At 38.5% G+C, this 15,766-nt stretch overlaps 1 protein-coding gene across 5 annotated transcripts in view; it reads right to left on the bottom strand.

Moving 5' to 3' along the window:
• Daam1 (dishevelled associated activator of morphogenesis 1) overlaps positions 1 to 15,766 on the bottom strand; it is a 174,927-nt gene that overhangs the window by 57,316 nt on the left and 101,845 nt on the right. For all 5 annotated transcript variants that reach the window (XM_005399226.2, XM_013521989.1, XM_013521990.1 and 2 more), the window contains one exon: positions 1,192 to 1,263. In XM_005399226.2, coding sequence (XP_005399283.1) covers positions 1,192 to 1,263 — 72 coding nt within the window. The remainder of the gene's footprint in view (positions 1 to 1,191; positions 1,264 to 15,766) is intronic.

Below are 15,766 nucleotides of genomic sequence, written 5' to 3'. Positions count from 1 at the left end.
CCCGAGTGCTGGGATTACAGGCATGCGCCACCACTCCCAGCAAGACTAGAAACTCTTAAAGCAAAGTTTATGTTACTTGTCCTATAATTTTATACAGTCCTATCCACATTTACTGGACTATCACTGTATAACAGAAGCATGTTTAGAAAAGATGCTATTAAAGAAGTTACTAAAAATCAAGGCCTCTCAAAATTTAGCAAAAGTGTGACTGATCCATATATTCTAAAACCTTTTTGACTTTTGTAGTAGCAGCAAATATTAGATAATTTAAAAAGTTTTAAGTGATAAGAAATTCATTCTCCACAAGGACTCCGGGAAAATAAACACCAAAAAAATCGTGAAGATAATATCACAGAAGATATCTACTTGGACATTATAAACACAAAGTTGAATACAACAGATTAACTCTTAGAATCATAATCATAAGTGTGCCCACAGCGGCAAACCCTGGACAGCCTTCAGCTTTGATCAACAGTAACAGCATTTAAGTTACCAAGGACTAAAGGTTAACAACTCATCTTCTGCTGTGAATTTCGGCTATGGTTAGTAGACATCCCTCACACATCCTGGAATGCTGATATCACAGCAGAGACACAATGTGATCAGACTTCATACTGTAAATACTGAGAATGCATTTTAAGTAAAAACAAGACCAAAAATCTATGTACCAAGGCTCTCTGAGGACATCTCAGCACTATTATTATTATGCTTTTTCATTAAACCACTTACTCCACGGACTCCTTACTTATCTGATAAGAAAAGGGTACCCCGGTCCCTGCAAAATCAAGATAGAAGGAACCAGTTCTTAGTAAGAAAGAGAACAAGAGGAGTATAATGAAGGAATAATAACCACACTATTTTTAAATATCAACTTTTAGAATAGTATTGCAAAGCTCCATGTGGTAACTTAGAGCATTTGCAGGTTGAATGCAGGCCAGATTTCAGATTATGTTTCCTCCTATAACATTAAAGTCATTATATTTTAGTGTGTACAGATTTTATTTTAAAATATATTAGAAAGATCACTTTGCCAAATAACACTTCTGTCCCCTTACTTCCCTCCAACACTGAGGGTGTGGAATGGAATCTGGAAAGGTATTTGCTAGGTCTTACTCAACTGAATTTATTGTGCAACTGTGTACTTTGTGCTAGATTTTTAACTGTGTGTCATAGCACATAAAGTATACCTACAGCAGCCATGGAATTGAGCTGATCGATGTAGAATTCAGGCCAACTTGTAGCTCCCTTGTTTTCTTCCTGGTCCTAAAAATGAAAAAGAAAAAGTGATCACTGCTAGAGGCCCACACAGGGTAGCACGTCCGACCTTCAGAGCATCTAGGTGACAGCCGCGCAAACCATGAAAGACACTAAGTAGGATGTGTTTATTTTTAAACATTAGTTTTAAATCACTGGTCCTTTTACTTGGATGGTTACTAGGATGGTTTTTGCAATCCAATTTCCAGAGTTCTAAACTCTCCACTAGGTAGAACAAGGGGATATTTTCTGAACTGTGAAGAAAGGGGAATTTAAGTGGGAACTTAGCCACACTACAGTATAAATTTGCCTCCTTTTAGGGATACAGTAATATTGAGTAGGGCAAGAACAATGACCAGGTCCTACCTACACCATACGGAGGACAGCATTGCTGGGCTCCCTCTAGATGGAATTCACAAAAGAAGGAAACTGGCTCCAAAACTGACCACAGGACACAGCCAACGGTTAAACAGACTTTTTCAGTTAGCTCATTCAGGCTCTGGCACTCAGTAAAAACTCTGAAGTAGGGTTTCATTTGATGTGGTCAAAACCAGGTTACTACTTCCGAGAAGGAGGCAAAATAATGCCCGGCATGGCATGGAAGGTAATAAAATGAACACACACGAGTCCCAGCCCCAGCCCTCATGCTGTTAACAGCTCAGGAGTTTGGGTAGAAAATGCAGCGTGCCTAAGATGAAAGAAACTGTCAATGAGTCTTTGATTGATCAGTATTGCATGTCTCTATCTGTATTCATGAGAAACCACTTTGAAGATTTCAGTATGTAATACAACAAGCATTGTTAATTTCCTACCACTTTGTTTGTAACTCTGTATTGTCTGTACTGTTCTTTTGCTATTTTGTAAAATGTTGTCTGTCTGTTAATGTTTTCCACCTTTTATTTTTACAAGAAAAAAAAAAGGAACTGAAACCTAAGAAATTCAGACACCCATTCCTAAATCACCCTAGCTAGTCTTGCATCTATAAACAAGGATGGTTAGGGGCCACACCCCCACCCAGGGTTCTGCAGATAGAGATCTGGGCCAGCCTGAACACGAGCCTCCAAAACCCATCACTCTGCTGTGGGCTCTGAGGCACTGAGCAGAGACCACCAAAAACGGCACTGTGGCTAAGATTTCTGCACTCCTGTGTGATCATACGGGCCTGAAAAGGAAAAGTGCAGTTATTCTCAAGCTTCCCACTCCAGGGATACCTTAGACCAATGTGTATCCCCCCTGTTCCCTGATGGAAGAAGTACCACCTGCTCACAGCTGCTCCCGATGACAGTTCCTACCTGTTCTAGCATCTCATTTCATACAGCTCAGTAGACTGGTATTAGAACGCTAGTCCTATGGGCTGGGGATACAGCTCAGTGGCATAAGTGCCTGCCTGGCAAGCGCAAGGTTGTGAGTTCGATCCCTGGTACCGCAAAAAAAGAAAAAAAAAATAGAACCCCAGTCCTTCGGAGAGTGGCTTCAAGGCAAGATTTTTAAATTTTAGCACTACCAGCCTGGGCTACAAAGTGAGCTCAAGGTCAGCCTGAACTGCATAGCGAGACCCTGTCTCATGAAGACCAAATAAATTTTAGCACTACACTTTACCTAGAAAAAAGCAAAACAAAAAGCCAACACTGTCTTTAAGCAAATCTTTCTAGGCTGGTCTATTTGGATGTGATAGAACAAAAGTAATTTCAAGTCTTTTTCTCAAGAAGTCACAACAAGGGCAAAGCAACTGCTGCCTTCAGAGCACCTCAAAGGCTGAGTGGCTGAGGGCTCAGCTCAGATCATTGTGAAAATGTCAGGGGAGAGGGGACTGCCGGAGGATGGGACACGGGCTGCGGCAGCGGCTTTGAAGTTGGACTAGATTACACTTCCACCATTTAAAAAGGGTTAGGAAATCTGATCAGCTTTTAGAACAGCCCTTGGTTATAATTTAACATGTTAATAAAACAGCTATAGTGGTAGTATAAATGCTGAACCCTGCTTTCCTCTTAAAAAGGAGCATTAAAATTAGCAAAATCCTACTGTTACCAACGTATTTAACAAGCCAAAACCCACAGTGATATTCAGTGGTATTTGAACCTATAAAATGAAATAGAAGGTGCCAGATCATTCTATTCTCCCCGAACTAGGGCAAATTTCCAAAACAAGCAGAATCAAGCCCCTCGTCCAAGGTCCCACAAGAGCCTGTCTGTTGTAAGCTTAACACTGGTTACAAAATAGAGACCATTTTAGAAAATGAAGACTAGTGCACAGAGAATAAACTTTACACTTTGGAAATGTTTTAATAATGCAAACAGATTAACAGTAGATCCAGATACTGTAGTCAAAATAAAGGTTGTCTGTCTGTTAATGTTTTCTTCCTTTTATTTTTAAAATAAAAAAAAAAAAAAACAAAGGGGTGAAAGCTTCTTTATATCACATGCTGCAGTACTGAGGAAGTCAAACAGGCTAAAGTACGTGAGAGTGTCTTGTACGTGCACTAAGTGTTACCACGCTATGGGGGTACAGCTCCCCTTGTACAGTCCTAGGCCTTGTGTGACACTCATGTATGTGAACAACTCTTCTATTTTGTGTGGTTGTTGAAGAGTCTGTAATTTTGCAAAGGCACAGACCAGAAAGAGATGAATGAGATGCTCTTAACGGTGCGAGGGGGAGGCGGTATCCCCCCCTACAATGAGATGCCACCTAGTGGACACTGTCCTAAGACATACAATCTTCCAGAGGATACTCAGATCCCGTATGAGCCTCTAACATGGATTATTCTTTGTGTCAACTCTGTGTCAACTCTATTTTTCTAGAAAAACAAGTTGGAAAATATATAAAATTATATAAATGTATTAATTATAACAGAAGTCAAATGAATACCCAGCACTTACATAGCTTACTATGTGTCAGACACTATGTAGGCAACCTATTCTTCCTTGAGTCTATCATATGAGGGAGGTATTGTCTTTATGCCAGTTTTACTGAAGAGGAAGCAAGAGACAAGGAAGGATAGGTCACCACTGAAGGTAACACTGTTGGAAATTCAGAGACAGTGGCAAAGACTCAGGGCAACCTCTCTCCTAAGATCAGCGCTCAGATGAATCACAGGCAATATACATTAAATGCGAAGCTGGTTTTCAATCTTAACCACTTCATGAGAGGAGAATGCAAACATGGCTAGTGGCCAGAAATGAGTCCACCTTTCCCTAAATCTCTATTTTTGTTACATTCAACATTTCTGAATATACAGGGTATGATCAAAATATATGGTGATGATTTAAATTTTTAAAAATTTATTGCAGCAAAGGTCACACAGACATTCATCTCCCTCAAAATAGTTCTTTTCACTTCAAGCACACTTATCCCATCACTCTTGCCACTTTCTGAAGCAGTTCTAGAAGTCCTCTTTCATGTCTTTACACAATGTGATCTAAAACACAGTGAATACCGCTGCTAAGTGGCACCCAACGGCAGGCTCATAAGGCCACTATGATGCGTCCTCACCCATTTTGTTCATCACAAGTGGCAGGACCCAACTTTTGGTTCTTCCTCTAAGTCAAAATGACTGAAAAAGATAAAGTTTTGAATCAGTTCAGAAAATCAGAGCAGCTATGACAGTACAACAAAAGACACTCATGAAAGACTTTCAGAGCTGCTTCAGAAAGTAGCAAGAGTCATAGAATAAGTGTGTTTGAAGTGAGGAGTATTTTGAGGGGGATTAACGGCAATGTGTCTTACTGTAATAAAACTTTAAACCTTTACTGTATTTTTTGACCATACCTCATAATTCTAATGTCTGATGTCTTACTCCAGGTTACCTCTAATTTTGAACCCCTTTGTTCCTTTACCACTACCTTATATTTTATGAATTTGCATACTAATAGCAGTTAGAAAGCTTTCCCTAACTTGTTCCTTTTTGTTGCACACCTAACATAGTCTAAATGTTACCCTCATGGGAATTTCTTACAACACTTGAAAATTAGCTGTTAATATTAAGCAGTTCTGGACACCAGAATTACAAACGAATACTTCCTTAAATCCCACACATCTCCATCTGTTTTTGGCTATCTCCTTCACTCATTCCGTTAGAACTTTCTCTAAGCAAAAATATTGGCTTCATCCTACAATTTTAAAATGTTTTTCTCCCTCTTTTAAGACAAATTGTTGGCAACAGTTAGTGATACTTAGAGATGTCCTATGTGAGTACAAAGTCTAGCATTCACATTAAATGCTCTTTTCAGTCTACCTACAGAATGAATAATTCACATTAAAATCTGGAACAGTTGAGTTTATAGGCCTATCCTTATGAGATCCACTGGATAACTAGAACAAAATTTACGTTATTAAAATTCCCACTAATTTTTTTTTGTTTTAAGACTACATATAATTATCACTTATTTTAGAGAGATAGTACAGTAGAAAAATGACTAGATAGGCCATCTGAAGATGGGATTTCAGAGACTACTTTCTGATCTACTCAGCTGATATTTTTGGGTAATTCTGAATATCTCTAGGGCCATTTTTCTTCTCTCCAAAATTAGAGGGTGAGACCAAACTGTTTCTAAAGCCCTTATAAGCCCTAAGATTCTATATGATTCCAGCAAACAGCTGTCCCAGAAAATATAAGGTGCACTGCACTTAGTTGGATGCCTCAATTTCTAACATTAGCAATTTTTAAAATTTATATTGTTCAGTGGCTCACAGTTAAAAACTGTTCATTTTCAAGTTACTTTATTTGCAAGGTAATAGCGTGAGGATCCCAACGTTCTTTACTCTAACTTCTCTACTCCAGTTCCTTCTATCTCCTTAGGAAGCTGATGAACATCTTTACGAGAATATTCATGGACAAGATTTCTTGTGAGATGGAATTGATCCTTGATACTTTGCTTGTGCTTTTATCTTGCAATATATACTGACCACTGTTTCAACCTTTTTTTCCATTATCTCAAATTTGGGAGGAGAGTTTACCAGAAAAGTGAATTTGTACAGTAGAGGAGATCTCCAAGAACACTTTTTTTAAATCATCCAGTTCATTTAGAAGATAAAGAAATATATAATCTTTTAACCTCACTTCATTTCCATGAAGACATTTTTCATTCTAAATCTCTGGCTAGTGGCTAGTCAAAATTTCTGAGAGGCCTTCCCCTACCTTATTTAAAATACACAAGGGTTCATTTGTTTTTCCCATAAGAACACATTTTAGACTGATTCTCAGTTTTCAGTCTTTCCATGGTAAACACCACAGCTATGTCCTAGACTTCTGTCTCCTACTTCACTGTCATCTCTCTCTATAATCTCTAATTGGACTATTCATTTTTTTCGCTGTCAACAGGCATACATGGGAGTCATGAGTCACTTTCAAGCTGTATTACTTTCAGGAGGGCCAGTTAAATAACCTCTTTGTGACTCAGTTTTAGTTTCTTTATCTGTAAAATGGGTATATCTCTCATAAGGTTATTGTGAGGCTCTAGAAAGATAATTCAAATGTGCAAAGGACAAGAATGGTACACTCAGAATATCTTCAATAAATGTTAGCTATGATAATAATGATACTGTCTCAAGTCTCGAGTTACAGTTATTCTAAGTACTTCTGAGACTATAAAAATTGGAGCAACCAGTTTAGAAGCAAAAGTTTGCAATAATTGTTTAAATTTAAAATGCACATAGCCTTTGACTCTGTAAAACTGCTTTGGGAAATGTAGCCTATAATTACATGCTCACAATTGCATAGATACATATCAGAAAGTTTTTTTCAGTGTAGCACTATTTGAATTAGCAAGTGAAATAAAAAGAAAACAAATGTATGGAGAGGGAAATTGTTGAATCATTTACTATATAACAGTAACAAAGAAAAAGATTATATAACAACATTTTTTAATGACCAGATATATACAGGGGAAAGGCTTCAGAATATTATTTCTCATCTGTAGGAAAGAATGCACATACTTTGTATACAAATAATTCTAGAAATATATATACAACAAAACAATGGCTACCACTGCATAGCAGTAGAAAAAATCTCTTATAACAATCTTTATATTTTCCAATTTTTGTGTTACATTTCAAATTTTTATCTTACCAAGAACTTGCACTATTTTCATATTAAAAAATATTATGCCTTTTGTTAGGATAAGAACTTTGCTTTTTCTGCTCTTCGGTATAATACAAAATATATCAAGGCTACAGTAGGGGATGTTTCTATCTTCTGTCCTGAGCCATTCTTCACCTACCACAGCAAATCATTAAGAGCATTTCTCCTAATAATCCTTCACTAGATTTTCTATTTCTAAAAAACATTTTAACCCCAGTATCTATTGTTTATGCAGACAAAGAAACTGTTATTTCGGACAAGATTCACATACCCAAAGGATGCTAAAATTTTCTAAATTACATGTATGGAAATTTGTGCAACGAACTTTTTTTTAAAAGTTCTTAATTGACATAAGTAGGCCTCAAAGGATAGCTACAAAATTAAATGTTTAAAAAATAGTAAGTCTTTAAATAACTTCTTTAAAAATCACCACAGGACCCTTTCTTAATAGGATCTTTTTCCAAATTAATAGCATGAAAGCACCATAGAGCATGCCTTCCATTTAAGATGGTCTTAGTGAGACGCAGAACAGGTTGTGCAAAAGGTCAATCAATTGTAAAGGACACCTTCTATGGCTGTTCATGAGACCACAAATCACAGGCTGGAGCTACACTTGTTCAGCCAACTGAAGCCATAAATCTGTATGTGTGCTCTTACATGTCCACGAGGTTCTCATATAATATCTGTCAGGAAAGAAAGACACAGTCTTTCACTGTGAATTGACTAATGATCAATGCACACTGTTACTATCATGTCAAAAATAGACATGACATACTTAGGTTTAATCAAATGTATGTGAACCACAGAAAGGGTATTATTTCAGTAAGACCCAGTGATTTCCATTACAGGGGAAAGTCAACTGATAACTAATGAAAATCTGTTCTATATACAAAGAAAATGCTATTAGAAAATGCACATTAACTGTGATCACTTATAGGATCAAGTAATTCTATCTCTTATAAATGAGCACAACAGCCACCTTAATGAATTAAATTGTATTATTATGGATTTCATGGGCCTAATTCCATATACTAATGAAGACAATAGTTATTAAATAAATTCACTCAACCTAGAGTTTTCACAGAAAAGTGCAGACAGGTCAAAATGGTTCATTCACTGAGCATGAATCCTCAGTATGTGTAACCTAAAAATTTCAAGTGCATGACAGGGAACAGGTGCTAATGTGAGGTCAGGCCCATGCACAAGACAAAGAAGGGCAGATGAGAGGGAATGGGAAAAACTGCATGGGAGGCCACGCCAATAACATCTGCTCACTTTCTCCTCCAGCTTAAAAATAGTGTAAACAACACCTTTTCAAAAGATGCCATGATGAAGTGTAGAAAAACCTGGACAAGGGGTAAGCAAACCCTCTCTACAGGGCTAGACAAGCAGCATTTTAGGCTTTCCAGCCCACAGTCTGTTACCACAATGCAACTCTGCACTTTAGAGGTGTGAAATACATTGTGGGTGATGCCACCGTGTTTCACGAACAGTTTATGTAAAAGAACAAGTGACTGACCAGGGGTAGTCACGGGCAGGAGTCTGCTGGCTTAAGCTTGGCTCTCAAGAGGGCTGGAGTCTATCAAATTCCTAATATGGTCAGCAATACTTTCCACGCTCTTCCCTCTCCCTGAAGCCACTCTACCTCTAATAATTCCAGCTATAAATCAGGACCAGCTCAGAAAATATTTGGAATTTGCCCGGTAATCTCAACGTTTTCTAGAAAAGCAATGATCTGCAAGCTTGCAGAATCTACCTTCCTGCCAAGCTCACTGTTCCCTGAAAAGTTTAATCCAGCTTTGTAAAATAGCATAGCAGCGTTGGGTCCTTTAAATCCTGGTCTGCTCCTAAGTCTATCTTGTTCTTCTTTCATTGAGAAGAGGAGGACTAAGAGGTCCACAATCCTGGGATCCTGATACTGTTTTCCTCCCGCTTGCCAATCCCAGTAAGTGGGCTGAAACTATATTCTACATCTACAGCTTGCTAAAGGCAGGCAGTTGGGTTCAGAAAATAACTCCTCTGCTGTCACATTTTGAGATGTTCATGCGGTCATGGGGACTGCCAGTCCTGGTTACATTTTTTGGCCACTGCTACAATTATCCATCAAGTGCATCTGTTGCCCAGATCCGGTTGGGCCCACACAAAGAATGATTACAGAACAGCAGCTTCTTTATCTGCCAGGAAATCCACCTCCTCCTAAGCCTCAGAATGTCAGTCACTTATCTGGAAAGACATGAGGGTGACCTGCAAAAACACTGACTTTCATATTTACCACTAGGGATGGTAGATGAAAGAATAAACTTCCCTCCTCATTTTTCCTAGTGCTATAAAATATCTACATGTTTTTCAGGAAAGTCATTGCAGAATTAATTATACTGCTGGTCATTAATCCTACAAACACCCTAGTCTGAGTCTCTCCTCCCAGGGAGACTCCAGAGGTGATCCCCTTTCCAGAAGGCTTCCAGAGTAATCTATAATCTTTTAGAAGCAGCACTGCCATGTACCACTAGGAAATCTGCCTCGCACTGAATTGAGAGATGTCTCCTTGTAACTTGAAGTACTTGCTGGCCTTGTTTTGTCCTCCAGAACTTGTAGAATAAGTCTTAACTCCCCTAGGAACAACAATCCAGCAAATATTTAAACCATTTGAACAAAGTGATTATGTTCTCCAAAAATCCTCTATTTTACCAAGCCAACATCTCTTCCACTGGCTATGTAGCACCAGCTTATCTTCCTCAATTCATTAATAAAGCTCAAATTTTCCACAAGTTCATCAGAATTTCGTTTACTATTTGCAAAGATAACTCCAACAAACAGATCTACATTCCAATGAAAGAGCTCTTCTCACTCCCTGATGCATCGTGTTAGGCAGTCTCTGCTCAGAATGGAAGATTTCCCACCAAAATCTCCTCTACAAGGAAGGAGAACAACTCTTCCTCAACTGATAATCAGTCCACAACAATACTATTTAGGACTCAGATTAAAAGACACATCCCAAATGCAGTGGAAGTAAACATGATAATCCTTCCTTATTTTATTAAGTATCCATATTTTAACAAAGTTGGTCATAAACTAAGTAGTAACATCAGGTTATTATAAGATGGAGGATGCTTTAGCTCTAACACAAAAAATCTTTAGTGGAATTGAACATAGTGTAACATCTGCAGTGAGATTTTGTGGGAAGTTTAAACCTCTTCAGAGTATTATTTTTCTCAACTCTGTGCTATCTCTGCTCCTCTCCTGCATACTCCTCTGTTACACATCACATGGATTTCTTCCACTTATACATGTGAAGTCTCACACCTCTTCTAACCTGCAGAACTCTGCTCTCTCCCCTTCTCTAATCCATGCAGATATAAAGCCTGTTAAGTCTACACAAAATGCTACATTTTCCCATTGAAAGCCTCCTGCTGGCCTATCATATTTTCCAGAATAAAATATCCTTAAAGACCTCAGACCATTTATAATATATTAGCTCCTCTTTATTAATTCTCTACATTTAACATTCTATACTGATAAAGAATCTTCTAACGGGTAAAAGTATGACAGGAACTCATTAATAACTGAGGGAACTGGGAAGATGTTGCAGTTGAAAGAGAAACGCAAGAGTGCACACATATGCATTATGAGTTTTAGAATAAATTTAGAAACAGATACAAAACAGATCAAGAAGGTAACAATCCATTGCACCAGATATGATCTGCATTTCAATGGATAAGTATCATTTAAAGTACTTTCAGTTTAGCACTGTTTTCCCCCATTTTAAAAAAATAATTATTTTAAAGATAAAAAAAGAAAAATAATAAAACAGTAATATAGAATTTCAAAGCAAGATAATAGGAGATTAACAATGGTTAATATATTGCATATTGTTATCTACAAATTAGTTGCTCAGATTACAAGATACAAGTACTTTTTAAAAAACAGCTATTTACAGATTTGTGAAAACAGCTCAAAGACAACAAAAGACAGAGAAAACTCTGCAGAGAGTACAAACAAGATATTAAATATTCTCCACACACACACATTTTAATATAACTGTAGTCTAACAGAATAAGAGATGCATGACCAATATGTCCTGGTTGAAAAACACACAATCAGTGAAGGTGTAATATGGAAGCAACACTATGCTCCAGGATCTCTATCCCTAAAATACCTAAGTGCACAGATGTGCCCACAGCTTTTCCTCTGTTAACATCTTCCCATTCTCACAGTTTCACCCCAATTCTGTTTCTATTGCCCTATCTAGGCTGCACAGCAGGCTTCTATCTATGCATCAAAACTGCTAACTTGAAGCCACGGAGTTCATGACCATTTCATTCTGCCTTCTTTGGAAGGGACCACTTGATCCTCTACTCTCCCCTAGGAACTTGCTGATCATGTATTCGTGGTACTACAAAGACTTCCTGCACTAATTATGACATACAGCCATGAGCTCAGTGAGTTTAGACCCTCTGGCTGGAAAGAAGACTGTACGTGACTACTGCTCCCAGTTTGGTCTAGAGCAGATATCATGTTAGAGTGACATATAGTCTACTACAAATTCCAGGACATGGTAGTGTTTAAAATCTAAACACTTGTACAAATGGCCTAAGTCCATAGCACTATTATTACTGTACTGGTGAATATCTCAAGGGTAGGGTAGGAACAGAACCTTTCTTTTTATCATGCTCATAATCATGATATGAATCAACTCTAAATAGTCATTTGCTTCCCTTCCTCTCATTCCATCCCTTGTTCAGCTAACATTACTGAGTTCTATCCTAGACTAAGCATTCCAGGAATATAGGAATAGAATAACCACATTCCCTACTTTCCTTGTGAGTAACCTAGGAATGCAGATCACAGCACTAGACTTTGTATTTCCAAACTTTATAGAGTTGAAAGGTTCTTCCAAAAGCTTATTCTGACAATAGATTCTAAGTCTATGCAAGAATAATTGCCAAGAATAAGAACTATGCCTACTGACATACTTTACTCTCCTCTCAGTATGTTCTAAAAAAACAGTCAAAGCTCTCCTGCTTTTTTACTGAACCCCAGTGTTTCTCAATGTATCTTGTAACTTTGAAACAAAGACAAGTGCAATCACACTTCAACTCCACTGAGAAATAACGCTTCGAAACACTGCTTTGCTTGCACAAAATGTTACACTGATATTTTTCATATGTTACAATCTTTACTTACACTGATAAAATCATCAAAATTTTTTGAAGGGCCAGAAATGAGACAGTATATGAAAAATCGCGTTTGTACTACGTCTTAGCCAGTCATCATTTCTGTTCTGCCCAATGTCATGGACCCCAGAAAAGCAAGAAGAGTGATGCTCTAAACAGATGCATTCACCCTGTGGGAAGGAGTAGCAACAACGGAGAACAAGAATATGACGGACTACATTTTGAAACAATCCAGGCACCCTCTGCTCCACACCCTCTTTGTTCCTGAACAAGCTCCAGCTGACTTTATAGATTTGAAATCTTAAAACTCATCTACAGAATTCAGGGAAGTAAATGCATTTCATGTGCTAGTATATCTATAAAAGTAGTCACAATCCTTACCTAGAACTAAGAGGCAAGACTTTACAGTTCATTTCCCAAACTGTGAGACATTTATTTATTTTAGCAAGTCATTCCTTGGCAAAGCACTTCACAGCATGGAGTATGACTGAAACCTAAAAATCTCAATCAGTACAACTCCAACATCTGAAACCGATTTTGGATGACAATTTCCCCTCATTTTCATGACAAAGAAAAAGAAACATTCTCCAAATATTATTTTCAGAAATGATACCACTCTGCATTTCCCTGAAGGCAGGCACTTTGTCTATGACAGGAGTGTGCAATAACATGAGATAAATGACTTTAACACAATTTATTAAGAGGCAATCTCTACCCATATGCCACCTTGAGGGCTACAGACCCAGGTACAGTGGGGTTGGGCGGTGTGTAAATGACCATGCTGGACACACATCACGCCAGCCTGCAGTGTGGAAACCTAGCCAGAGGTGTCGATTGCCTCTGCTGCCTTGCATCTTGCTACCAGATTTGCTGCTACTAGACTAGACTTTCCAAATGCTGTAAAGCGGGTTTGATGGTCTATAACCTGCTCTTGGGAAAACAATCAAAGCGTGTTTATGATTTGCAATATAATGCTTAACATGAGCTATAACAAGAGAGAACCCTTTGGAAAATAGTAATTAAACTAAAAAGAGAAGCAGGGGAAAGAGGAAGCATATAAAAGCATATTCCACTTAGGGAACTAGTCTCAGGATGACTGCAAAAATATTCTAATACAGGGCTAATTATCCACTAGGAGAGTCATAAATGCATTTCTAATTTTAAGCCATCACTGAGTCTACAGTGTATTACTGACATAATGATAGCATTTTGGGCAAAAGAAATAAAAAAGAAAAGCATCAGTTGGAAGACACCACTTTAACATAAGTATTTAAATTGGAGAGTGGGAAAGAACACTGAGGAAGAAATTGAGGAAACAGACGCTTTCCTTATCTATGGGGACAGATGAAAGGATATCATTTAGGTCTGCTCAAGTCAAATGTTGTTCTACACTGTACTGGAGGAGAACAGAGAATTTCAGACACTGTAATTTAAGGGTGGGATTCTCCAGTAGACTTTCTCCTCTAACCCACTCCTACTGCCACAAATTACCAGGTTCTTGGAGAGTAAGGAATTTTGAGAACCCCAAATTAGAAGTATTAGTGGCAAATTCTAACTTACACTGGAAGCCTAAAGCTTCTTCCTATTTTAAATGATGAGAAATTCTAAAATGCACCAGGAATGAAATACACTGAATAGCATCAGACTTACTAGAGTTACTAGTGAAAATATAATAATTCATATACAGTTAAGTATATGAATTATGAACATTTGAGTTGCAAACTGTCACGGGTGTCCTGTATAGGACTCACCGTGGGCTTACAAATGAGTCCAACTTACAAACAATTCTCCCAGACCGCAATTAGTACATAAGTCGGGAACTTACTTCTGTGTGTGTGTGTGTGTGTGTGTGTGTGTGTGTGTGTGTGTGTATGTATACAGACATAGGAAATGTGTGCTTTTGTTTTCCTTTCATCTTTCTGCTAAAGGGGGCATTTCCTTCCACGGAGTCTTTCATAAACCTATTTCCTGGTGTCAGTGGAGTCAAGCAGGTTTGGAACAGGCTGTCTAAGAAAGCAGGAGCCATAGCACTTGGAGAGTCCACTGAGAAGCAGGGAGAGGTCCAAGGAAAAGGAAACATGAAATATGCTACTTAAATGCAACTGCTATCTGGGGACAAGAAGAGCCTAAATCCAAGCACAGGGAAGGCAAATTTAATATATGCCACGTTCTCCCATCAGTGTGTTATGGCAGACACTACAAATCAGTTACTATACTATTTCTTCTTGAGAGCATTCATCATCTCTGAATCTGAAAGTTCTCCAGGATTCTAGACGCCATTACTCAGAGTTAGCAATCAAGACAAGCCTTTTTTTTTTTTTTTGGCCAACTATGCTAAGGTTATTTGTAGCCCATTCAGCCAACCAGGGCAAGAAGCCATAGTCCTAGGGAATGCTGAGACAGAGGGTATGCACTGGCCTGGCAGGTCTCCAGTGTTGTGTGTGCCCTGGCATCTAGTGATACAGTGACATCCCTTTCCATTGCAGGTGCAGGTGTCACTAAGACTACTTTCTCAGATTGCTTAGCCATGCTCATTCTGGGTTCCACGGGACTCCAACAGTTTTCTCTCATGCCTAAGGAAGTCCTATACCCACAAATTGCAGAATTCTGGAAATTCTGTACCTTTGTGCCTCCATGGGCTTAATGGGTCTCACAGCCACATTTAGAATGTTGGCTCTACAGTGGGCCAGTTGATAAGTGCTCCGTGGTGAAGATGGAGGGCTTCGAGACAAACATGCGCTCTAATCTCTCGATCCACACAATCAAATGGGCCCTGTACCAAGGCTGTGAATGATTATTAGTGATATAAACACGGATGTCCACCCATTTCAAAGCAGGTGTTCTCTAATCTCAGGGGAAGCAAGGCCCAGAGTCAAGGGATGTTACTGACTGAAGAAACGCAAGCATTAAGGAGTTAAAAAAAAAAAAAAGAGATGGTGTCCACAGAACAGACACAAGTTCACTGTCTTTATAAAGCTGTAAAGAGCAAAGCAAAGCTTTTACAGACATGAGTCAACAACCTCAAGTTCTGGAATTGGCTTAAATATCAGGAAGAGCTCAGAACTTAAGAATCGGAGAGAGACAACAAGTCAAACTCCTCAATTTCTGAATACCTAGAGGAGTTAAGGAGGACAGACTTCCAAAATGCTTATAAGGTGCTCAAGATGAAGATGCTGGCTCTGGCTGAAGGGCTTCTAGACACTGGGCACCTGCTGTTTGTGCAGACTGGCTGATATTGCACCTGCACTTAGGTCACCCACCA

The sequence above is a fragment of the Chinchilla lanigera genome, unplaced genomic scaffold, assembly GCF_000276665.1.
Source record: "Chinchilla lanigera isolate Chin_1 unplaced genomic scaffold, ChiLan1.0 scaffold00065, whole genome shotgun sequence".
NCBI lineage: Eukaryota > Metazoa > Chordata > Mammalia > Rodentia > Chinchillidae > Chinchilla > Chinchilla lanigera.
The sequence above is the reverse complement of the archived record's forward strand: the minus strand, read 5'-3'. Positions and strand labels throughout refer to the sequence as shown.